At 36.1% G+C, this 26,989-nt stretch overlaps 1 protein-coding gene across 1 annotated transcript in view; it reads left to right on the forward strand.

The window, feature by feature from the left end:
- Positions 1 to 26,989, forward strand: part of ADGRV1 (adhesion G protein-coupled receptor V1) — a 564,815-nt gene that overhangs the window by 84,469 nt on the left and 453,357 nt on the right. The window contains exons 21-24 of the mRNA XM_060296007.1: positions 2,405 to 2,778; positions 18,385 to 18,561; positions 22,124 to 22,304; positions 23,287 to 23,489. Coding sequence (XP_060151990.1) covers positions 2,405 to 2,778; positions 18,385 to 18,561; positions 22,124 to 22,304; positions 23,287 to 23,489 — 935 coding nt within the window. The remainder of the gene's footprint in view (positions 1 to 2,404; positions 2,779 to 18,384; positions 18,562 to 22,123; positions 22,305 to 23,286; positions 23,490 to 26,989) is intronic.

The following is a 26,989-nucleotide window of genomic DNA, read 5'->3' on the forward strand; positions in this document are numbered from 1 at the left end:
TGGGTATTTAAAAATCTGCTCATGTATTATTGGTTTATGTTTTTAAATAAAGCTACACGTCTACCAAGACCATAAGTTCTGTGCTGAGTGTTGCAGAAATGAATCAGGCAGAGTCTCTGCCCTTAAAGTACCTGAAATAGGCTCTGGGAGAGAGGTGTGCAAACAGATCACTTCAACACATTGTAGGAAGAAAGAAAAAATTAATAAGGAAGAAAGAAAAAAATTCCTCTTGTGATAGTAGGAGGGATGGGTGTGATAATTCCAGGTAGAAAAGAGAACAAAGGTGTAGAAGTGTGAAGCAGAGTATTGTATCTGGAGAACTGCTGTCAGCTCAGTGTTCTGGAGGTAAAGGGTGGTGGAGATAAGGTTAAAGAGAAATTAAAAGAAAATCATATTGAACAATCCAGCAATTGCAGGGGTTTATAGTATCAGGAGTTAAATTGATGAATTCTATGGTGTGCTTTAAAGAGAGAGAATCCTTATCTTTAAGCTGAATTATGTGCTGTTTCCTTGAGAAACACACTTGTGTGCATGTTTATGTACAAATATCAGTTATCTCTGTTATAATCACCAGTTCCCTCCCAGCCCCTCTATCCTATAATTTGATTTTGTTTTTTTATTTAGTAGGAAAGTAGAGCAGAGCTTATATGGTTATATCTTAACAGAATATTTTCCTTCTGAACCTCCTGCATTAAATATCTGATTGTATTTTTTCTTTCCTAGTAGGAAAAAAGATGGGCAAAAGAATAACATACACACACTACTGATTTCAGCCTGTAGAACCGTGCTTACAACAATCTGTGGCATTAAATTATTAATCTTTTTTTTTTTTTTTTTTTTGCGGTACGTGGGCCTCTCACTGCTGTGGCCTCTCCCGTTGCGGAGCACAGGCTCAGGACACGCAGGCTCAGTGGCCATGGCTCACGGGCCTAGCTGCTCCGCAGCATGTGGGTTCTTCCTGGACCGGGGCACGAACCTGTGTCCCCTGCATCGGCAGGCAGACTCTCAACCACTGTGCCACCAGGGAAGCCCAAATTATTAATCTTTTGATTGTGTGAATATATACATATGTCTGTTAACATTGATGTTAACATCAATTTTTTTGACATGATGTTAACTACCATGATGACATGGTGGTAGAATGGGGAAGATTGGGGAAAGTAAGAGCTGGTGTTTCTTTATGTAGCTTACTGCAAGGAACTTATATTGTCTATATAATTTGTAACTTATAAATAAAATTGAAAAGGTATATATATATTTTTTAGGTTATTAATGAAATATAGGATATTTTATGTATATTATAAAATATACAAAAGTGTATATAGGTGTACAGGTAGATGAATTTTAAAATTTTAAAAAATTTTAAAATTTTTTAAAAATTTTAAATTCATTTTAAATTCATCAGGCTCAGCACTCCATGTAACCAGCCCCCAGATCAAGAAACAGTGTTCCAAAAGCCCTCTTTGGCTCATTGACTCATCACCATGCCCAACTACGATTGCCATTTCTAAGAGCATAAGATTAGTTTTAAATGTTTTTAAAATTTATGTACATAGAATTGAGCAGTGCGTACGCTTGAGTGTCTGGGGTTTGTTCAGTATTGTGTGTGAAGTTCATCTGTATTTTTGTCTATTGTAGATATTTCATTCTCATTACTATATAGTCAGTCCAGAACCTCTGGAGAAGGCATGGAGGCAATCCCAAATCACTGCCAAACTCTCATCTTACATAAATATCTTAGTTGAGTTATTGGAGAGTCAATAAGTAAAGTAATAAGAATTGGTGAATTCCTAAAAAGGGTTATTATTGATGCATAGTAAAGAGTTGAGCTGCATATTGTTACTATCATGAAAAAGTCCTTAAAACTCATATAATGTTGTTCCTGGGAAGGAATATTTCTTTTACTACATATATTGCATTAGTTGTTTGGATTAAAAGTTATTTTTGGTCCACAAAAACTCCTTTTGCTGAATCCTCACAACTTCATTTAACTCAAGGTGAATTTCTAACAGATCAAGAATTGAAGTTCTCAAAGAATAGTAATACTAAAGTTTTAAAATTGTGACTGAATTGAATCATTCCATTCTTAGATGTGCAAGGAAATTTTTAGATTTCCCAGAAGAAATGTCTATCCAAATATATACATATACATACGTATATACACATACCTACACATGTACAACATATCCTTTGGTACAAAATATCTTAAATCCCAGCGATTACTTTACTGATTCATTTTTCATTATAATAGATAGCCTTTATTTAATTGTGTTCTAGTTATGTGAAAGCTTTACTTACCTAATAAGACTTTTTAATAAAATCGCTTCACTTTCTGAATCACACTTGTAATTTAGGACAGGATAATTGTGGTTATTGTAGCATTTAAACCCATTTCTAATTTCAGGTCCAGGAACACTGAGAATTGGGGCAGGAGTGAATGGCAATGACAGATTTACAGGTCTGATGCAGGATGTGAGGGCCTATGAGCAGAAATTGACCCTTGAAGAAATTTACGAACTTCATGCCATGCCAGCAAAGAGTGATTTACACCCTGTTTCTGGATATCTGGAATTCAGACAGGGAGAAACTAACAAATCATTCATTATTTCTGCAAGAGATGACAATGAAGAGGAAGGAGAAGAATTATTCATTCTTAAACTAGTCTCTGTATGTGGAGGAGCTCGCATTTCTGAAGAGAATACTACAGCAAGATTGATAATACAAAAAAGTGACAATGCCAATGGCTTGTTTGGTTTCACAGGAGCCTGTATACCAGAGGTAAGTAGTGAGTCTGGTGAATTTCAGAGTTAGTTCGTGGATTTGTTCGGGAGTGGGCTTTCTTTCATTTGGTAAGATTGCCTGAGTATTGACACTAGGCCCAGAAGTATGCTATAGCCAGCGGTGCAAATGTAAATTATAAGGTCTTTTCTCTTATAAGTTCACAGTTTGAATCAGAAGCTTAATAAACTGAGAGAAGTAGTAATAAGTTAGCAAATGAAACTTTAGCAGTTATCTTTAAAGTTAATGCATTTCACAGAATGCATAATTGTACTCCACATGTAATTTACGTTTTGGCTACTGTGTAAGTAAATGAAATAATATATATTGAAGCTTCTATGAATAATTGTAATTGAGACTTTATTAAAATATGATTTTTTGAGGATTTTTTCCCCACATATGAAACGTTCTTAAGTAGTTACAGTGTTCTTCCATGTTGGATGTAAATGCCTTTCTTATCACCCATCTTGGCCAGCTTAATTCATTAGGCAGTTTTACTGCCCTTATCAGTCCTTTCCAAGCTTTCAAGAATTCGTAATCATCTTGGTTTCCTGTTCAGTAATGTGAGATCTTATGCAACCGCTTCACAGGTGTTCTGTGTGAAGCAACAGCTCAGTGTCCATGGAAGGATGCCAACGAACAAGAGAGGCTTTCCTTTTGCAAGTTGATTCTTGTAGGTTTAGAGGGGTGCATATGTAAATTGAAGCAATTAAGAAAAACATGAATGGGTAGAGCTTGAAAAAAATATCTAGGTCATAGGGCTCATTGTATCAATAGCTCAAATTGGGGTGCCTGGCTCTCTGGAGTGTTTTATTGCCCCTCTTATTCTTTGGTTTGGTGACAATCATAAGAGATCTTCAATAAGTGTTCTTTTTCTATACCAGAAATAGAATATTCTAGACAGGGAGGACAAATGTCATACAAGTCTATGACTTAAAAGAGAAATATGTTTATCTATAATGATAATACTTTTAGATACTTAGTTGTCAAAGAACTTTACATGTTAGTTTTTTATGCACCTTTCTGACAATTCATAATGTAGCTGCAACAAATATTAATTATTACCTTCTCCACTTCGAAGGGTTAGAAACGGCAGCTTAGAGACCTGAGAAAATAACTAACCCTAGTTGAATTAAATGAGATAGGATCAAATACCTGATTCAAAGTGTGACAATTGCTAGTATTTAATAAATACTAATTTTCTCCCCCTGCCTTCTTTTGTTTCTAAGATACAGTGGGAAGAACTGGAATTTGAACTTATGTCTTGTGAATTGTAACCTGTTGTCTTTCCCCCATGTATGTTTGATATCATCATCTCTATTTTTAAAAAGACGAAGTGACTTCCATCAGGTTGTGAGAACCATTCTGTGCCATCTAAAATCAGCTTCCCTTCATATCACTTCATGACCTGGCACCTGCCTATGGCTCTGACTTCTTGTGTAATTCTCCTCTTTGGTCAGTATGTTTCAGACTTTCCTTGTTTCAGTTCCAATCTCAGGGCATCAGCACTTCCTAGCCTTTCAATCTGGAACACTCTTACTCCACATCCTCAGAATTAGTCATTCAAGTCTCAGCTCCAAAGACATCTACTCAGTACAGACTTTTTAATTTAAAGTAATCCTCCCACTTCTCCTAACTGGCCACTCTCCATCCCTTCACCTAGTTTTACTTTTTTTTTGTAGCATTGATCACACGCTTCAATTCCGTATGTTATTAATAAGCCTGCTTATATACTGGCTATCACTTTCTACCACAAAGGTGAAAGTTTTATTATTGTTCATTATTGTATCTCTAGGACCTAGCATGGCACATAGTAGGTACTCAATAAGTCTTTGTTGAACTTGTGAATGTATTTTAATATCAAGACATGAAAAGGCTCATAGTTCAAATAACAAACACAACCAGATTCAGCTAAGCTGCATAAATAGCCAAACTGAAAAACAAAACAAAACAATACATAAGTTTTTAAAACCTGCCTAAAATGAGTAGTTTTTGAGTGTTTCTCTGACTTTCTGGGACATTATAGTAAGTCTTCAGTGCTGGCTTATCTCACAATTTCCATTGATAGATTGTGTTGGTGTTGGTTTAGTTCCACCTAGATATTCCACCTTTGTTCCCAGATATTTCAGAATTTGAACAGGGCCAGTCAACCTTTGATTGCAGAAGAGAACTTCCTTATAGGAGCCACAGCATCTATAGTTGTATAACCGCTGGAAAGAAAAAGAAAACTTGACTGGTTATTCTCTAAGCCCACCTGAGAGAGAAATAGAATACATCTATACTGGAAAGAGTAAAGTTTAGATGGTTAATATAGGGAAAGTGTTGTGTCTAAAAGATCAGATATTGGAATTTGATTGTCAGGAAGATTACAGAATTTTCATTCTTGAAAGTCTTAAGAATTGAAGTATAAAACTCGTACTTTCATCTTGGTGTGATATGAAGACAGGAGTGATATGAAATATTTTTGTCGTGATGACCGTCATCAGTATTTATTGATTGCTTACTGAAGTCATTCTCAAAGTGTAGCGCAAGGACCCCTAGGGGTTCCTGAGATCTTTCAGGAGTTCTACAAAAGTCAAACCTAATTTTATAAAATGCTATGATTTCTTTTTCATTTTATTGACATTTGCCCTGCAAAAGCAATGGTTGCCGAAACTGCTAGCTGCTAGTGCCTTTGTATGAATCAAGGCAGTGGCACAAAACTGTACCAGTTGTCATTGTTTTATTTATCACCACACACCTGTAGTTTAAAAGGTGAATATTTCACTTGAGTATCTTTGATGAAACAATACAAAACATTAATTTGATAAAATTTCTACCCTTGAATACCCACCTTTTTAACATTCCGTATTGTGAAATGAGAAGCACAAATAAAGCACTTCTGCTACATTAACAAAACATGATAGTTGTGAAGAAAAGCGTTTGTGCAGATACTGAGTTGTGAGCTGAACTGGCTGCTCTTTTCGTGGAACACCATTTTTACTTGAAAAATGACCAACAAAGTTTGGTTATTCAGACTTGGGTATCTGGCAGGCATTTTCATGGAAATGAATGAAGTGAGTCAGTGACTACCTGGAAAACAACTGATAGTATTTGTTGCCAGTGATAAAAATTTGAGCTTTCAAACAAAAATTAGGGTTGTTGGGACATTTTACCTGCCAAAGTGAACTTGATAGTTTCCCAATACTTAAAGACTTTTCAGGTAAGATTGATAGTGATATTATTAGCAAGTGTGATTTACTTATTTTGTATAATGAAATACATCAACATTTGGAAGATGTGTATAACTCAGTGAACCAATATTCTCCAAATAATCCACGTGTATTGTTACAAAATCATGCATGGGTAAAGACCGATTTAAAGTGCAAGGTAGACCAATGGATTTTAATGTCTTAGAGTATGATTCCACATTGCAACTAAACTACCACTTGTCCAATTTTGGTATAATATTGAGGAAGAATACCCACAGCTGTCTGAAAACACTATTGTAATCCTCTTCCTTTTCCAGTCATATATCTATGTAACGCTGGATAGTCTTCATATACTTCAACCAAAATAACAAATAGCAACAGACAAATTGATTACAAATGGAGATATGAGAATCTAGCTGTCTTTTATTAAGCTAGACTTTGAAGAGAATTGCAAAGATGTAAAAACAATGCCCCCATCATTATTTTTTTGTTTTAGAGACTATAGTTAGTTTTCATAAAATACGTTGCTTATGTTAACATGAGTTTATTATTGCTATTTAAAATGAGTTAGTATATCAGTATTTAATTTTTTTTCAAATTTCATTCATAAAATGGTAAATATCAGCAGATTTCACCAACATAAGCAAGAAACTCCTTGGGGTTCTCAGTCATTTTTATGAGAGCTCAGGAGTCCTGAAACTAAAATATTTGAGAACTGGTGGTTTATACCTGGAATTATCTTGAATTTAAATTTTATGGTTATTTGCTTCATTTTCAGAAATAAAAACCACTGTCACTTCCATAGGTTCTTCTGCATTGTGATGTTTCAGTGACATTGAAAAGTTAACTTTTTTCTTATTCTTCCAAAAATGCTGAAGCCGATAGAGATCGTTTAAAGACTTCTCTCTGAATTATGTTATGCTTTTACATTTTTCATAGATTCATATGACATAAAGTAATATTAAGGTTAAAATGAAAGCATAATAAGATCTTAAACAAATAATGAAAATATGTGGAATATGACATAGTCTACTTGTTGGCATATTGAAAGAGATGAGATTATTTTGTGATTTGTTTCCTCCTAACCAGGTACATCGTGTCCTGGCAAATAGCAGGTGCTTAATAAATTTAATTGAAAGAATGAACAAATGTAGTTTAGAGCCCTGGTGGGGTATGCCAAATAATTCTTTGGATTCCTAGTGGGCTCTGTATTGAACAGATGGCTGATTTTTGTTGGACGTATTGCCTAGTAGTCACATTATCATGTTGCCTTCCTGTGTTTTGTTATTCTTCGTACTTAACAATGTTATTTTCTCTCCACCTTCTTTTTGCACTGTTTTTTTAATGTCTGGCAGTCTTGTATACCACATAATTATAGAGTTGCTTTTCCTAATGATTCATAGAATTTGCTAGTCTTACTTTACTTTTACAACTACTATTTGGATTATGTTTTATATTTATAAACTCATGGCTTAAGAATCAATTTAGAGATATTTTGAGAGGATCTTTGTAAAAACGAGAATATTATTTAACTTGGACTGTGTTTGTTTTTATGTGCCTGCCCTATGTTATGTGAATAGATTCCTTTAGATATAAGTGATATTGATATAATCTGATATCCCAGATCATCAGCCAAGCATGAAACAAAATAAAAAATTAATTGGATGTGTAATTGTTTAGCTTTAATCTTCTATCTCAGTAGAGAAAGCCAAATTCATGTGGAATAATATATTATTTTTTCTAGGAAAATGTATTTCAGAAACTCTTCTCATTGTTAACCTTTATAATTACTTTTCTGATGGTCTGAAGATGTGTCAAGTTCCTGACTCAAAAGAGAAAACAGTAGCGGCTGCTACTGTTTCTTGTGAAAAACTGAGTGATGATGGTTCGGATGATTATTACTTGATGTTATGCCCCTTCATATATACTGGCCTGTACTTTTGCTTGATTTATTATTCTAAAGTCAATTAGATGGGGGCTTCCCTGGTGGCACAGTGGTTAAGAATCTGCCTGCCAATACAGGGGACACGGGTTTGAGCCCTGGTCTGGGAAGATCCCACATGCCGCAGAGCAATGAAGCCCGTGCGCACAACCACTTAGCCTACACTCTAGAGCCCGCAAGCCACAACTACTGAAGCCCACGGGCCTAGAGCCCATGCTCCGCAAAAAGAGAAGCCACCGCAGTGAGAAGCCCGCACACCACAACAAAGAGTAGCCCCGGCTCGCCACAACTAGAGAAAGCCTGAGCACAGCAACGAAGACCCAACGCAGCCAAAAATAAATAAATACATAAGTAAAGTCAATTAGGTGAATTTCTTTTAATTTTTTTTTTTTTTTTTTTTGTGGTATGCGGGCCTTTCACTGTTCTGGCCTCTCCCGTTGCGGAGCACAGACTCCGGACGTGCAGGCTCGGCAGCCATGGCTCACGGGCCTAGCCACTCCGCGGCATGTGGGATCTTCCCAGACCGGGGCACGAACCCATGTCCCCTGCATTGGCAGGTGGATTCTCAACCACTGCGCCACCAGGGAAGCCCTCTTTTAAATTATTTGATCAGTTTTTTTAAATATAGAGCAGTTAAACCATTTCCATTTTTTTCTTTTCTTGTTTGACATTTTTAGTTTTTTTTTGAATTTTATTTTAGTTTTTTATACAGCAGGTTTTTGTTAGTCATCCATTTTATACACATCATTGTATACATGTCAATCCCAATCTCCCAATTCATCACACCACCACCCCTACCGCCCACTGCTTTACCCCCTTGGTGTCCATACGTTTGTTCCCTACATCTGTGTCTCCATTTCTGCCCTGCAAACCGGTTCATCTGTACCAGTTTTCTAGGTTCCACATATATGCGTTAATATACAATATTTGTTTTTCTCATTCTGACTTACTTCACTCTGCATGACAGTCTCTAGATTCATCCACGTCTCTACAAATGACCCAATTTCGTTCCTTTTTATGGCTGAGTAATATTCCATTGTATATATTTACCACATCTTCTTTATCCATTCGTCTGTCGATGGGCATTTAGGTTGCTTCCATCACCTGTCTATTGTAAATAGTGCTGCAGTGAGCATTGGAGTGCATGTGTCTTTTTTAATGATGGTTTTCTCTGGGTATATGCCCAGTAGTGAGATTGCTGGGTCATATGGTAATTCTATTTTTAGTTTTTTAAGGAATCTCCGTACTGTTCTCCACAGTGGCTGTATCAATTTACATTCCCACCAACAGTGCAAGAGGGTTCCCTTTTCTCCACACCCTCTCCAGCATTTGTTGTTTATAGATTTTTTGATAATGCCCATTCTAACTGGTGTGAGGTGATACCTTATTGTAGTTTTGATTTGCATTGCTCTAATAATTAGTGATGTTGAGCAACTTTTCATGTGCTTCTTGGCCATCTGTATGTCTTCTTTGGAGAGATGTCTATTTAGGTCTTCTGCCTATTTTTTGATTGGGTTGTTTGTTTCTTTAATATTGAGCTGCGTGAGCTGTTTATATATTTTGGAGATTAATCCTTTGTCTGTTTATTGGTTTGCAAATATTTTCTCCCATTTTGAGGGTTGTCTTTTCGTCTTGTTTATGGTTTCCTTTGCTGTGCAAAAGCTTTTAAGTTTCATTAGGTCCCATTTGTTTATTTTTCTTTTTATTCCATTACTCTAGGAGGTGGATCAGAAAAGATCTTGCTGTGATTTATTTCAAAGAGTGTTCTTCCTATGTTTTCCTCTGAGTGTTTTATAGTGTCCAGTCTTACATTAAGGTCTCTAATCCATTTTGAGTTTATTTTTGTGTATGGTGTTAGGGAGTGTTCTAATTTCATACTTTTACATGTAGCTGTCCAGTTTTCCCAGCACCACTTATTGAAGAGACTGTCTTTTCTCCATTGTATATCCTTGCCTCCTTTGTCATAGATTAGTTGACCATAGGTGCGTGGGTTTATCTCTGGGCTTTCTATGTTGTTCTATTGATCCGTGTTTTTGTTTTTGTGTCAGTACCATATTGTCTTGATTAGGGTAGCTTTGTAGTATAGTCTGAAGTCAGGGCATCTGATTCCTCCAGCTCTGCTTTTTTCCCTCAAGACTGCTTTGGCTATTCGGGGTCTTTTGTGTCTCAATACAAATTTTAAGATTTTTGGTTCTACTTCTGTAAAAAATGCCATTGGTAATTTGGTAAGAATTGCATTGAATCTGTAGATTGCTTTGGTTACTATAGTCATTTTCACAATATTGATCCTTCCAATCCAAGAACATGGTATAGCTCTCCATCTGTTGGTATCATCTTCAATTTCTTTCATCAGTGTCTTTTGTGCATACAGGTCTTTTGTCTCCCTAGGTAGGTTTATTCCTAGGTATTTTATTCTTTTTGTTGCAATGGTAAATGGGAGTGTTTCCTTAATTTCTCTTTCAGATTTTTCATCATTAGTGTATAGGAATGCAACAGATTTCTGTGCATTAATTTTGTATCCTGCAACTTTACCAAATTCATTGATTAGCTCTAGTAGTTTTCTGGTGGCATCTTTAGGATGCTCTATGTATGTCATCTCTATGTCATGCTCTATGCTCATGTCATCTGCACATAGTGACAGTTTTACTTCTTCTCTTCCAATTTGTATTCCTTTTATTTCTTTTTCTTCTCTGATTGCCGTGGCTAGGCCTTCCAACACTATGCTGAATAATAGTGGTGAGAGTGGACATCCTTGTCTTGTTCCTGATCTTAGAGGAAATGCTTTCAGGTTTTCACCATTGAGATGATGTTTGCTGTGGGTTTGTCATATATGGCCTTTATTATGTTGAGGTAGGTTCTCTCTATGCCCACTTTCTGGAGAGTTTTTATCATGAGTGGGTGTTGAATTTTGTCAAAAGCTTTTTCTGCATCTATTGAGATGATCATATGATTTTTCTTCTTCAGTTTGTTAATATGGTGTATCACATTGATTGATTTGCATATATTGAAGAATCCTTGCATGCCTGGGATAAATCCCACTTTACCATGGTGTATGATCCTTTTAATGTGTTGTTGGATTCTGTTTGCTAGTATTTTGTTGAGGATTTTTGCATCTGTATTCATCAGTGGTATTGGCCTGTAATTTTCTTTTCTTTTAGTATCTTTGTCTGGTTTTGGTATCAGGGTGATGGTGGACTCAGAGAATGAGTTTGGGAGTGTTCCTTCCTCTGCAATTTTTTGGAAGAGTTTGAGAAAGATGGGTGTTAGCTCTTCTCTAAATTTTTGATAGAATTCACCTGTGAAGCCATCTGGTCCTGGACTTTTGTTTGTTGGAAGCTTTTTAATCACAGTTTCAATTTTATTACTTGTGACTGGTCTGTTCATATTTTCTATTTCTTCCTGGTTCAGTCTTGGAAGGTTATACCTTTCTAATAATTTGTCCATTTCTTCCAGGTTGTCCATTTTATTGGCATAGAGTTGCTTGTAGTAGTCTCTTAGGATGCTTTGTATTTCTGCGGTGTCTGTTGTAACTTCTCCTTTTTCGTTTCTAATTTTATTGATTTGAGTCCTCTCCCTCTTTTTCTTGATGAGTCTGGCTAATGGTTTATCAATTTTGTTTATCTTCTCAAAGAACCAGCTTTTAGTTTTATTGGTCTTTGCTATTGTTGTCTTTGTTTCTATTTCATTTATTTCTGCTCTGATATGTATGATTTCTTTCCTTCTGCTAACTTTGGGTTTTGTTTGTTCTTCTTTCTCTAGTTCCTTTAGGTGTAAGATTAGATTATTTATTTGAGATTTTTCTTGTTTCTTGAGGTAGGCTTGTATAGCTATAAACTTACCTCTTAGATCTGCTTTTGCTGCATCCTATAGGTTTTGGATTGTTGTGTTTTCATTGTCGTTTGTCTCTAGGTATTTTTTGATTTCCTCTTTGATTTCTTCAGTGATCTCTTGTTTATTTAGTAAGTAGTGCTTAGCCTCCACGTGTTTGTGTTTTTTACATTTTTCCCCCTGTAATTCATTTTGAATCTCATAATGTTGTGGTCAGAAAAGATGCTTGATATGATTTCAATTTTCTTAAATTTACTGAGGCTTGATTAGTGACCCGAGATGTAATCTATCCTGGAGAATGTTCCGTGCACACTTGAGAAGAAAGTGTAATCTGCTGGTTTTGGATGGAATGTCCTATAAATATCAATTAAATCTATCTGGTCTGTTGTGTCATTTAAAGCTTGTGTTTCCTTATTAATTTTCTGTTTGGATGATGTGTCCATTGGTGTAAGTGAGGTGTTAAAGTCCCCCACTATTATTGTATTACTGTTGATTTCCCCACTATTATTGTATTACTTTTGATTTCTTTTTGAGGTGTTAGCAGTTGCCTTATGTATTGAGGTGCTCCTACTTGGGTGCATATATATTTATAATCGTTATATCTTCTTCTTGGATTGATCCCTTCATCATTATGTAGTGTCCTTCCTTGCCTCTTGTTACATTCTTTATTTAAAGTTTATTTTATCTGGTATGAGTATTGCTACTTCAGCTTTCTTTTGATTCCATTTGCATGGAATGTCTTTTTCCATCACCGCACTTTCAGTCTGTATGTGTCCCTAGGTTTGAAGTGGGTGTCTTATAGACCGCATATATATGGGTCTTGTTTTTGTATCCAATCAGTGAGCCTGTGTTTTTTGGTGGGAGCATTTAATCCATTCACGTTTAAGGTAATTATCGATATGTATGTTCCTATGACCGTTTTGTTAATTGTTTTGGGTTCGTTTTTGTAGGTCCTTTTCTTCTCTTGTGTTTCACACTTAGAGAAGTTTCTTTAGCATTTGTGTAGAGCTGGTTTGGTGGTGCTGAATTTTCTTAGCTTTTGCTTGTCTGTTAAGCTTTTGATTTCTCCATCGAATCTGAATGAGATTCTTGCTGGGTAGAGTAATCTTGGTTGTAGCCGCCGCAGTGAGAAGCCTGCACACTGCAACAGAGTAGCCCCGGCTCACCTCAACTAAAGAAAGCCTGCGCGCAGCAACGAAGACCCAACGCAGCCAAAGATAGATAAATAAGTAAATAAATAAATAAAGTCAATTAGGTGAATATTTTAATAGTGGAAAAGATCTTTTAATTATTTATTCTCCATGTCTTAATCCCCTTCTTGTATTGCTAATTCCATCCTCTGGTCTGCTATTTCCCAAAGTGCTGTGTGTGGATGGCCTTGGTTGGAAATATCTAACGCATTTTCCTGGATACCATTCCTGAATCAAGATTCCATTTCTGAGTCAGAATCTCTATTGGGGGATGGGATGGGAGGCAAAAAGCTGAAATTTAAAAATCTTTTACAATGGAAAATATCATACGTACAGAATAATAGAAAAAGAATAGTCACCCCAGTGACCCATCACCTAGCTTAAACATTTATTAGCCTTTTGCCAGTCTTGTTTCTTATTTTTTGGCTGAAATAATTTTTAAAGCAAATGTCATGCATTACGTCATTTCTCTGTAAATTCATAAGTATACAAGGTGGATTTTTACCAAGCATCCTATGTCATTTTTTTTTAATGGATGCTTGGCTCTTGAAGCTTCTTCCCTTGTTAAAACTTTACAGAGTTTACTTTATTGTGTAAATTATTAATTCATTAAAATTTCTATGCAATTTTGATATATACCACACGTCTGCACTTATTTGTATTGAATATGGATAGTCTTTTTTCCTCTTCTTTTTCAAACTGAAAATAGTTAGTAGATGATAGATTTTAATGAAGGCTTTACTAAATGAAAGTGTGGTTGGATAACTTTTCCCCATGTGATTCCTGCAAGCAAAATGCTTAGTCCTGTACGCTGCATGGTAATATCATTGACTTGGTAAAAAGCTATAAGAAAACATCACACTCCTTAGTGTGTCTTTGGATCTAATTAATCTATGTCTCTTGCTGAAAGGGAAAGGCTGAATACTCATATGTTGGGATTAATGATTTATTAATTTAACTCATTCAAAATAGTCATTCTGATTAAAATTTGGGGTGGGAAAAGGGAGCAAATATGTCCCCACTCTGATAGGAATCTAAATACATGGGAATTTGCTTTTTTTAAATATGCAAGCATTTAAGTTTCTTGATAAAATAAGGGAATGTTTTTATGTGGCATTTTTTGTTACTGTGTTTGTGTATCTTTTTTTTTTTTTTTTTTTTTTTTTTGCGGTACGCGGGCCTCTCACTGCTGTGGCCCCTCCCATTGCGGAGCACAGGCTCCGGACGCGCAGGCTCAGCGGCCATGGCTCACGGGCCCAGCCGCTCCGCGGCATGTGGGATCCTCCCAGACCTGGGCACGATCCCGTGTCCCCTGCATCGGCAGGCTGACTCTCAACCACTGCGCCACCAGGGAAGCCCTGTGTATCTGTATTTTAAGGGGAAGAAATATAAGATTTGTTTAGCACTTACTATTTTACTAGGTACCATGTAAAGCACTTATTTAACCTCCACCAAAGTCCATGAGACATTGTGATCTTCATTTTAAGAAGAGATCACTGAGACAGAGGACTTTTGGTAAGTGGTGGAGTGAAACAGTCAAACAGAACTGTTTGATCTTAAAGCCATGCTGTTTCCACCACACGTATGTTTGTATACCATTCAGCTATGATGAAAATGCTGATGTAAATGTCTAAGTGGAAATTAAATTAGTTGCTGTATTGAGCACCTGTGTCTTTGCTGCTTCCTCTTCTCTCCAGCCTCTTAGGGTTGGAGGGCCCCACCTTCAGAACAGTTAATTCTGCCGTAACATGATAGATGTGTTCCTAAAAATCACCACTCTGTACCAAATTGCATAGTGAAAAACACAAGAACTTATGGGAAAGATGAGTTAGGCGAACGCTATCCAAAAATTTGGTCAGTGATATGTAAAAAGAAAGGTAAGGACCTAATAAAAAATAGGTTTACACAATAAGTGTTTAATTCTTAAGTATGATAATAAATATGGCATATACCTTGAAAAAACCTTAAGTTTGCTTGTAGAAGTGGGCATCAGAGGAATGTAGCTTGCATGCTACTGTGAAGTGACGGAAGGAGGTTTATTCGAAATCAGAGGGAACGTTGCCACATTCACTGCAGATAAATGTGGCTGGTGACACATGCGTTGAACTGAGGTAACTGATGTTTGGAGAGTGTGTGTGTGTGTGTGTGTGTGTGTGTGTGTGTGTGTGTGTGTGTGTATTCCCATGTGGCTTGTTTCAGGTGGTACAGTTTTCTGTGTTCACCATGTTTCTTGTGGATGAAATTATACATAAACAAATGTGAAATATGTTCAAAGTGCTCCCTGATGTATCAGTTGAATTGGAACAGTTTCATTTCAAAACCAGTGTTACAGCAGAACTGATTGTACTTGGTCCTTTTCTATCTATACTTACTTCCCTCATTGTCTTATCCAGTCTTTAAATATAATTTATTGTAATGGCCTTAAAATATACCATTTGTATATGGCCTTAAAATACCAGGCCATATGTTAAATACCATAACATTTTTACAATGTTATGCCAGTCTCTGCTCTACAGCAAAGTGACTCAGTTATACACATGTATACATTCTTTTTTAATATTATTTTCTATTATAGTTTACCCCAGGAGATTGGATATAGTTCCCTGTGCTATACTGTAGGACCTTGTTGTTTATCCATTCTAAATGTAGTAGTTTGCATCTACTAACCCCAAACTCCCAGTCCATCCCTCTCCCTCCCCCTCTTCCCCTTGGCAACCACAAGTCTGATCTCTGTCTGTGAGTCTGTTTGTGTTCTGCAGATAGGTTCATTTGTGCTGTATTTTAGATCCCATATATAAGTGATATCATATGGTATTTGTCTTTCTCTTTCTGACTTACTTAATCCCTAGTTGCATCCACGTTGCTGCAGATGGCATTATTTTGTTCTTTTTATGACTGAGTAGTATTCTATTGTATATATGTACCACATCTTCCTTATCCATTCATCTCTCAATGGACACTTAGGTTGTTTCCATATCTTGGCTATTGTGAATAGTGCTGCAGTGAACATAGGGCTGCATGTATCTTTTTGAATTAGAGTTTTCTCTGGGTATATGCCCAGGAGTGGGATTGCTGGATCATATGGTAATTCTATTTTTAGTTTTCTGAGGAACCTCCATACTGTTTTCCATAGTGGCTGCACCAACCTAATTCCCACTAATAGTGTGGGAGGGTTCCCTTTTCTCAACACCCTCTCCAGTACTTGTTATTTGTAGACTTTTTAATGATGGCCATTCTGACTGGTGTAAGGTGGTACGTCATTGTAGTTTTGATTTTCATTTCTCTAATAATTAGCGATGTTGAGCATCTTTTCATGTGCCTACTGGCCATTTGTATGCCTTCTTTGGAGAAATGTCTGTCTGTAAAGGTCTTCTGCCCATTTTTTGATTGGGTTGTTTTTTTGTTGTTGAGTTACATGAGCTGTTTGGAAATACCAGTTTTTAAATTGAACTATAGTTGATTTAAAATGTTGTGTTAGTTTCACGTGTACAGCAAAGTGATTCAGTTATACACACACACGCACATATATATGTGTATTCTTTTTCAGATTATTTTCCATTACAGGTTATTACAAGATATTGAATATAGTTTCCTGTGCTATACAGTAAATCCTTGTTGTTTATTTTACATGTAGTGGTGTGTATCTGTTAAGCCCAAAGTCCTAATTTATCCTTCCCCCACTTTCCCCTTTGGTAACCATAAGTTTGTTTTCTATGTCTGTGAGTCTGTTTCTGTTTTGTAAGTGAGCTTATTTGTATTATTTTTTAAATTCCACATATAAGTGATAGCAAATATTTGTTTTTCTCTGTCTGCCTTCACTTAGTATGATAATCTCTAGGTCCATCCATATTGCTGCAAATGGCAATATTTCATTCTTCTTTATGGCTGAGTAATATTCCATTGTGTGTGTGTGTGTGTATTATATGACATCACCTGAAGCAGCTGGCCTAGTGCAGCAATGGGATTGCCTGTTAAAGACTCAGCCAAGGTGCCAGCTCAGGGACAACATCTTGAAGTGTTGGAGTTTTGTGCTCCAAGATCCAGCATGTGTGCCCAATGGCTGATACCTAATTCCTTGCCCCCAGTAATTAGATCACATGAGCTCAGGAAGCAAGAGGTAGAAGTGAGACTCTTAACTCCATCACCCCCAGTGACCCACTGTCAGAATTTGTGTTTCCTGTTCCCATGTTTTAAGTTCCACTGGATTAGAAGTTCTGGTTGGACCTGGAGATGGAACATTTCCATCCAGAGACAGACTGAAGGCTCTTTTGAACAACCGTAGGGTCATTTTGGGCTTCTTAGGCTGGCAGACGAGCGGACAAAGGAGTTATATTGCCCCAGGGGTCCTTGATCTTGTGTACTATGAGGCAGTAGAGTTTCTGCTGCATTTTGGAGTAGGAATGCTGATGCTCAGTGAAACTCGAAGGATTTACTGGAACAACTCCTGGTGCTTCCATGCTCATTGATAACTGTTCTGACTATTGCCTGTTCGCAGACAAATTTCAAATCTGTTCTTTCTAGCTCTGATGTTGGCACCAAAATAGCTCTATTTAATGCTGATCAGAGGTGCTTATGATTGATGTGAAAAGTAGAGAATGACACTATATATATTAAGATTTGTATTTTGAGCTCTATTTATTCAGTTTTAGTTCTTTTTTCTATGAATTTTATGGTAGATACTATAAAAATAGAATTGAGAGATGGAGAATTTAAGAATAGGAAGACCTATTCTAAAAGATATTCCAATTTCCTGCTCCATGTAATTTCTAAACATTATCTTAAATTATGTAAATAAAAATACTTTTCACATGAAAAATGCACACATGTATGTATACATACGTATATATGTCAGAAATAGCAAAAAGATATTAAGCATGATATCAGTGCCCTCCTTTACCTGACTATTGTCTCCCCACCAGAAGTTTCTCCAGGCTGTCCCCACTGGATAGTTTATAATAACCACCCTCAAAATGATTTCACCAAATCCACTCGATTACTTCTTGTGTCTGTGCCTAGAAAGTTCTCCCTGATGTCATGTTCCACTCTTTACACCCTACTTTTTGTGCTGAACTCATCATAAAATCATGAGTTTGTTTTCCTCTTTAGACTTACCCAGATAAAGGATTGTGCTTTTTTTAAAAAAATCGTTTGTAACTGTAGCATCTAGCATAGTGGCTGACACACAAGAGGTTTCAATGAATGAATTACATTTGTAGTTAATTAATTATGATTGTTTCTGCTTTTATTTATCCCTTTAAAGGAATGAGTGGAAAAACCAATGATTGTAAATACTTTTTAGCAGTCAAAAATATATCCGGAGGAATGTAGAGGCCGCCTTAGAGAGGTAGAAAGTTATAGAATTAAGTTTATGGTAAAAGGATTTCAGTAAAGCCTTGTAATTTTATCACTGATTTGAATTGGTGTATACTTATAAAGAACTTATGTTCAATTTCAGATTGCAGAGGAGGGATCCACCATTTCATGTGTGGTGGAGCGAACCAGAGGAGCTCTGGATTACGTGCATGTTTTTTACACCATCTCACAGATCGAATCTGATGGTGTTAATTACCTTGTTGACGATTTTGCTAATGCCAGTGGAACTATCACATTCCTTCCTTGGCAGAGATCAGAGGTAAACTCTACCTTCTCTGTTTCTTTGAAAGCCTCCTGGAAAGCTTTTCCTGATCTGTTTGTTCTGTAATTTATTTGCAGCTTCCTGCTTTTTAAGCAATTTAGAATATTTAGGCAATTAGTTATATATCATGGCATAAAATATTTTTGTATTTATTTCTGCAGTGAAAAATTAAGGATGTTAAATAATGTCTGTTATATCTGTTCTTTAATCTCAATATAATAAAAGTGGTATAGCTTGAAGATTTATCATTGTGGGTTTTTGGTTATTACTGATACAATGAGAAACTGCAGAATTCTTAATGGTACTCTTCCAGTCAGCCAAGAGGAATTCCTAAAACTGTAATATTTTATTTTTAAATTTGGAAAAAATAGGTAATTTTTCTTTGTTTTGAAAGTACAAGTGATCACCAGTTTTATCAGAAGCTTTCCGTGAATCGTCTGATTTCTGAATAGATGCTCCAGAAATAAGTGACACTTATTGTAAGTGAAATTGAGATGAGACCTTCTCCTATATAAATTTTTTTACATTCTAATCTAAAATGTCTGATATGTTGGAATATTCATATCAGTATAATTTTTCATTAGAAATGTAAATAGTTTATAGGTCATCAGGGATAAATAGTAAAATAACTTAAGACTTGCAAATATCTTTGAAGACATTTCTAAGGGACTTAGGAGTTGATTGGATGAAAAAGATAAAATTAGGAAAAATTTAAAATATTCTTAAGATTTAAAGAGTTCAAGCTAAAGAAAAGTGATCAAATCTCTATAATTTGGGGTAAGAAGGAAACAAATTAAATAACTTACAACAGAAGTTCCCAATAGCAGTCTGTAAATAAGAGCCATGATAAATGTTTTACTGGTCTTTGGTAAAATGAGGAAAATTAGGACAATGAGTAAGTTTTCGTAAGGCTGAAATTATTCCATTTAAAGGACTATAATTTATTCTGATCCTGTCTTTTTCACTTCTTTTTTGGATTTAAATTGCTATTTCTTTTATCAAGTAACAGTGATGATATGTGATAACTTTTTAATGTTCCCACTTGGAAAACAGAGTTGATCCTCAAAATATTCCCCTGGAAAATTTACCCTCTATGAAATAAAAATATAGCTGGGAACCACTGTTTTATAAAGAGTATTCATATATATTTTGGAAGAGCTAAGACTTAATAAAAGTTTGGTCAGGAAAATAGTCGTATACGCTCCTGTCAAGATTTATTTAAAATATTTTCTTCTGTCATTTAAAAATTTCTTTAAAAACGAATTGACCTTTAAAGCAACAATAACACTGAATACTGGGGTTGGTTTGTAATGCTGTGCCTGCTGGATCTACACTAGCTTCTCAGTCTTACTAAGCCAGAGACTGGATACTGTGGTATCTGCTGATGCTCCGTGACTATGCTTTCCAGTGCAGATAGCAGTCAGGTGACCTCCACTTTGCTATTGCCTTCCAGATGTCTGGGGAGTACATTTAAATCACATCTAGAAACCTAGCAGCAAGACAGTCTGGGAAGGGTGTGTGTGTGAGTGTGTGTGTGTGTGTGTGTGTGTGTGTGTGTTTTGCTGCAATACAGGAATGTATACTCGAAATGTGTTTTTCAAGTGTTTTTAAATGGCGCATTAGTTATGAAATCAATTCAGTGAGTTATGAGGAAGAGTTTCAAAAGAGAATAGAAAATAGCAGAGTGTATAACATATAGTAAAGGTAAATACTGTTTTGTGTACTGAGTCACCATGTGAGATACATTTATACCTTGATAGAGTCTTCAGTTTCAGACTCTTCATTTCACTAATTGAATTGAGCGAGTACTTTGGTATGCTTCAATACTTTAAAAATATTAATTGCTTCATTTTTAATGTACATCTTGATGTTTTGGTATTGCTTTTCATAGCAACATTTGTCAGCTTACTTTCTAGGGGCAAGATATTGTAAATCTTCAGACCGCTATTGTTCCCTTTAGTTCAAAAATAATGACAAGATTTGGGTAGAAGTGTCATTTTTATACTTTGAGCACATTGGCCATGCCATGTATTACTTTATTAATTAAAATTTTGATTAAAATGAACATTGAAACCAAATTCAAATTCTGTCTTGGGCCTACATTAAAAAAAAGTTCTTCAAATGCTTTTAGGCCTAATGACTAGTGTTTTGGAGATTGCATTTGGAGTTACAGTTTGTTTTCAGACTGTTGTCACCCTCCTTTCTGGAAGAAACCAGGAAATCATACATCATTCCTTCTTGTCCCTCACTCCCTATGCTGAGTCTTTAAGGCCTCGGTCTTCTATTTCCAGAACAAATTAAAATCCATCCATTTTTTCTCATCTCCATTGTCACTGAATTAGTTCAGTACCTCATTAATTCTGGTCAGTCACCTCCTGACCCAGCACCTTGCGTCCTTTCTTGCTCTGTCCACTCTGTTTACATTCTGCCATGGTATTGATTCTAAAATGGAATTCTCATTTTGTCAGTCCCTTGCTTATGATTCTTCCATTTTCCTTTACTGTCTATGGAATGAAGTTCATTTTTTTAATGATAGCGTGAACGGTCCCTATGACCTTGACTCCTGTTTATCTGTCCAGACTTCTCTCCCACTCCAGCCTTAGTGGTCTAATTGTAATTACCCAGATGTCTTATTCTTTCATGCTGTTGTTTCTTTTACTTGGAATGCCCTTCCTCATTATTACTCATAACTACAACTAATTCATTAAGACTTGTTTCACACTTGTCTGTTGTAAAACCTTTACCAGATAGAATTGATTGTTTTGTTCTCAGTTTACTTTGTACATAACTCTATTATGACATTTTTGCATTGCATTTTAAATGTTTTTCCACAGATCTTTCTCCTACAGAAGACAGTGAGTCTCTTAGCGACTGGGGCCATTTCTAGCCCTGGCACATTGTAGATGTCAAAACATGCTTGTTCAGTTAATAAAAGGAGGAGGAATGGTTTTTTTCACTTCAAATTTTGACTTATATATTGTAGAGCATGGCTGAGTTATTGCTACTTCCTTTGCTAATGTTTTTTGAGCAGTTTGTGTATGCCAGACTTATAGGGCTCATTGTGGATCTGTTTTCTAGCATTTATTGTGGATCTGTTTTCTAGCATGCAGCTGCTAGGTATGTCAGGCTTTCCTTAGGCCAGAACTAGACATGGCTACATTGTCCTTTCCTATTGCCTTACCACATTCTGTCAGATAACGTGCAGTTCCTTAACCAGGAACTCTATACATGAGGTTGGTAATACCACTGTCTTTGGTACAAAGAATATATGATACTGTATTGCTATATCAATGTATAATATATGGTATGATATTAATACATGACTAGGATATTTTTAACAGAAAGTATTACTCTTCAGCACCCATTATTGATTAAAGAATTAATTTCTCAGATCTCTCTCTCTCTTACTTTCTCTCTCGCTCTCTATTTTTATGTCTAAGTTTCTGTAGAAATCTGTCATGTTAAAAAGTAACTTTGGCTGCTTTATTTTCTTCTGATAAGTGGCAAATAATTTCTACATGCCTCATTGCTTAATGCCTTTGGATTTTTATATTTATAGGTCCTGAATCTTTATGTCCTTGATGATGATATTCCAGAGCTTAATGAGTATTTCCGTGTGACATTGGTTTCTGCGGTTCCTGGAGACGGGAAACTAGGTTCAACTCCCACCAGTGGTGCAAGCATAGACCCTGAAAAGCAAACAACAGATATCACCATCAAAGCTAGTGATCATCCATATGGTAACCAAGCCCTTTTGCAAGAATAATCCTCCCTCTCTGGGTGTACTTGATCTCGCTAAGGGTTTAAGGGACTTCTGCACATGATTGAAGTAGAACTCCTTCGGATGCTCTAACTTCCAAGCTCTTGGAACTTCTAAGCTGCCATTTTGAGGGACAGTGCTTGTGAAAAACATATAAGGATCAATTTCTAAAGTTTAGTAATATATTTTGAAAAGTATTTTTAAATGCAGGATAATTTTAAATGAAAAAAGTATTTTTATTCATGGTAATCAAATTTTTTTTAATTTTGAAAATTGTCCTACTGTGATATGTTAACACCTAATTGGAATACTTTGTAATTTATATTTTATTTAACTTCAAGAAGTAGCATTATCACTGTCTGTTTATATTAGTTTCTTTTTGTCTTATGCTAAAAAGTGATAATTTTCTTAATTGGGAAACTATCATAGATGTCTGTCATAATAAGTTGAGACTGTTTTCTGCATTGAAAAGTAATAGTTCTTTTGTAGGAATAAAGCAAGACCATCCAATAAAGGATCTGTGAAGGAAACCTGGGAAGTTCTTCAACTCTGATTTTCATACTTAAATTTTCAAAAAAGCGTGTTGCAAATCCTTTAGGGTGCCATTAATTTTGTCTATAAATTTAAGGATGACTTCTAGAGAGTCATATATGAGTAAATATTTGATAATAATATTTTAAAACTCCATCACTATTCTTTTTATTGATGCTTCCATTAAAAATGCTTTCTTTGAGTAGAGACAAGGAAAATTAGCATTTTAATTTTTAACATCCTGAAAACTTACTAACATATTCTGTCAAAAGCATGTTAGTCAAATCTTCACTCAAGTCTTTTCTAAATGAGAGCCCTCTGAATTTTATCCTGGTGATCAAAATAATTGTGTAAGATTGTTTCAAGTGAGTAAGAGATTCTTCCACAGATAATTGGGGCAAGAATGCCCTGCTTCTCTTTGTACCTGCCAGGCTTGCTACAGTTCTCCACTGGGCTGCCTCCCCAGCCTGAGGACACAATGACCCTGCCTGCAAGCAGTGTTCCACACATCACCGTGCAGGAGGAAGATGGAGAAGTTAGGTTGCTGGTCGTCCGTGCTCAAGGGCTCCTGGGGAGGGTTACGGCGGAATATAGAACAGTATCACTGACGGCATTCAGTCCTGAGGACTACCAGGTAAATCACTTAATCCTTTTGAAGCAGTATTTATGCTCATAAAACAGACACAGTCCTCTTGGGGGTTTTGAAGGGACTTGGCACTGTACCTGGAACTTACTAAACAAGGAAAAGAAGCATTGATGGCTTTTTAGCCTTTAAATTTCTGTGAATTAAAGTATTTCAGTCCACTAAAGCCTGACACTTAAATAGCTGTCATATTGATTTCTCTTGTACCTTATATTTGTCGTAGGCTTCATTTGTATTATTTAAGTTATAGGTTTTAATCATATATATTTAAAATTATGTTTCTTACACATTTTAAATCCTTTTGTCTGTGTCCATTGAACAACACCAAAATTGTAAAAATATTATATGTCTATGTCATTTCAATTAAAATTTTTTTTTTCTCCAAATGAGAACCAGTGTGGTACTGGCAAAAAAACCAAACCAAAACAAAACAAAAAACCTGGAATTTGAAACTGGGCAGAACTGGGTTTAAATTGACCTTCTAAATATGTGGCCTTGGGAGACTCAGTCTTTCCTGACCTCAGTTTCCTTATTTGTAAAGGAGAGATAATATCTGCTGGGCCAGGCCACTCTGAGGATTGATGGCAGCATTTTAAGTGTCACGTATAGTACGTGGAACATATATAGTAACCCTCAATAACTGTTGCCTAGTCGTATTATCACCAATACTCATATTAAGTGAATGCTCATAATTTCTTCTCAGCTATACTTCTCAGGAAGTATTTTATATCCTTCAACATTTGTTTTCCCAAAGAATCTTTCTCTTTAAATTTAATATTAGTTTTCTTGATTTTCCTCTTATTCCTAAGAAGACCTGTACAAGGGTGTAGTCTTCAGTAATTTGTACATACTTTTTCTCCCAAACCCCAGAAAACTTGGCTAATTGAATTCAATTAATTTTGGCTGTATTGCAGTTAGCAGAGTTTTCTTTGCTAACTGCAAGAAGATGATTTCTTCTTTCTCAAACGCTTTTATTGGGCAAGTTATATTTCTCTTGCCCTGACACTTATTTCTTTAGTTTGGTATGTCGTATACTTCATAGGGCATCTCAGCTCGGCTTAGTATTGTCTTCTCTGTGTTCTGTTAAAGAAATACTTTAGTCCTTATATTGATGGTCTTTAAAATTTTTTTTAGCTTTATTGAGGTATAATTGACAAATAAAAATTATATATATTTAAGATTTACAACTTAATATTTTGATACACATATACATTGTGAAATGATTACCACAATAAGCTAACTAACATATCCATCACCTCACATAGATATAATTTTCTTTCCCTCCCTTCCTTCTTTCTTTCCTTCCTTCCTTTCTTCCTTTCTCTCTTTCCTTCAAGATGCTTAAAATCTACTCTCTTAGCATATTTCAAGTGTACAGTATAGTATGGCTCCAGAACTTACCTTGCATAACTGAAACTTTGCATCCTTCGATAACTTCTTATTTTCCCCTTCTTCCAGTTCCTGTCAAGCACCCTTCTAGTCTAGTTTCTGCTTTTATGAGTTTGACTGTTTTAGGTTCCACGTATTAGTGAGATCATGAAGTATTTGTCCTTCTGTGTCTGGCTTATTTTACTTAGCATGGTGTTTTTCAGGTTCATCCCTGTTGTTGCATATTTTTTTAAGGCTGAATAATATTCTGTTCTATCTACTATCTAATTTTCTTCATTCATCTGCTGAAAGACATTTAGGTTGTTTTCATATCTTGGCTACTGTAAATAATGCTTCAATGAACGTGGGAATGCAGATATCTCTTCAACATAGTGAATTCATTTCCTTTGGATATATATCCAGGAGTGGAATTACTAGATCATATGACGGTTCTATTTTTAAGTTTTTGTGTACCCTCTATGCCGTTTTCTATAATTGCTATATGAATTTGCATTCCTACCAACAGTGTACAAGCATTTCCTTTTCTCCACATCATTTCCAATACTTGTTATCTCTTGTCTTTTTAACAGTATCCATTCTAACAGGTGTGAGGTGATACCTCATTGTGCTTTAGATTTGCATTTCCATGATGATTAGTGATGATCTGCACCTTTTCATATAGCTGTAGCCCATTTTTACGTCGTCTTTTGAGAAATGTTTATTCAGGTCCTTTATTCATTAAAAATATTAGGGCTTCCCTGGTGGTGCAGTGGTTGAGAATATGCCTGCCGATGCAGGGGACACGGGTTCGTGCCCCGGTCCGGGAAGATCCCACACGTCGCGGAGTGGCTGGGCCCGTGAGCCATGGCCGCTGAGCCTGCGCGTCTGGAGCCTGTGCTCCACAACGGGAGAGGCCACAACAGTGAGAGGCCTGCGTACCGCAAAAAAAAAAAATTAAAAAATATTTTATACGATTTTTAAAGGTTATGTTCCATTTACAGTTATTATAAAATATTGGCTATATTCTACATGTTGTACAGTACATCCTTGAGCCTATCTTACACCCCATAGTACCTCCCACTCCCTCAACCCTATTTATTTATTTATTTATTTATTTGCGGTACGCGGGCCTTTCACTGCTGTGGCCTCTCCCGTTGCGGAGCACAGGCTCTGGACGTGCAGGCTCAGCAGCCATGGCTAACGGGCCCAGCCACTCCACGGCATGTGGGATCTTCCTGGACCGGGGCACGAACCCGTGTCCCCTGCATCGGCAGGCGGACTCTCAACCACTGCACCACCAGGGAAGCCCCCTTTTTCTTATATTCACTAGTTTGTTGTATTGTTTAGATTCCACACATAGGTAATATCATACAGTGTTTGTCCTTCTCTGTCTGACTTATTTCACTTAGCATAATGCCCTCTAAGTCCATCCATGTTGCTACAGATGGCAAAATTTCATCCTTTTAATGGCTGAGTGATATTCCATTGTGTGTGTGTGTATATATATATATATATGCCATATCTTCTTTATCCATTCATCTGTTGATGGACACTTAGGTTGCTTTCATATCTTGGCAATTATAAATAATGCTGCTATGAACGTTGGGGTGCATGTATCTTTTCAAATTAGTGTTTTGGGTTTATTTTGGATATATATACTCAAGAATGGAATTGCTGGGTCATATGGTAGTTATATTTTTAGTTTTTAGAGAAACCTCCATAGTGTTTTCCACTGTGGCAGCACCTATTTACATTCCCACCAACAGTGTATGAGGATTCCCTTTTCTCCACATCCTTGCCAGCATTTGTTATTTGTGCTCTTTTTGATGATAGCCATTCTGCCAGGTGTGAGATGATATCTCATTGTGGTTTTGATTTGCATTTCCCTGATGATTAGCTGTGTTGAGCATCTTTTCATGTGTCTGTTGTCCATCTACATTTCCTCTTTGGAGAAATGTCTATTCAGTTCTTCTGCCCATTTTTTATTTGGTTTTTTTTTTCATGTTGAGTTGTATGAACTGTTTACATATGTTGGATATTAATCCCTTGTTGGTCATATCATTTGCCAATATTTTCTCCCATTCAGTAGATTGTCTTTACATTCTGTTGATGGCTTCCTTTGC

The sequence above is a fragment of the Globicephala melas genome, chromosome 3 (assembly GCF_963455315.2).
Source record: "Globicephala melas chromosome 3, mGloMel1.2, whole genome shotgun sequence".
Classification (NCBI taxonomy): Eukaryota; Metazoa; Chordata; class Mammalia; order Artiodactyla; family Delphinidae; genus Globicephala; species Globicephala melas.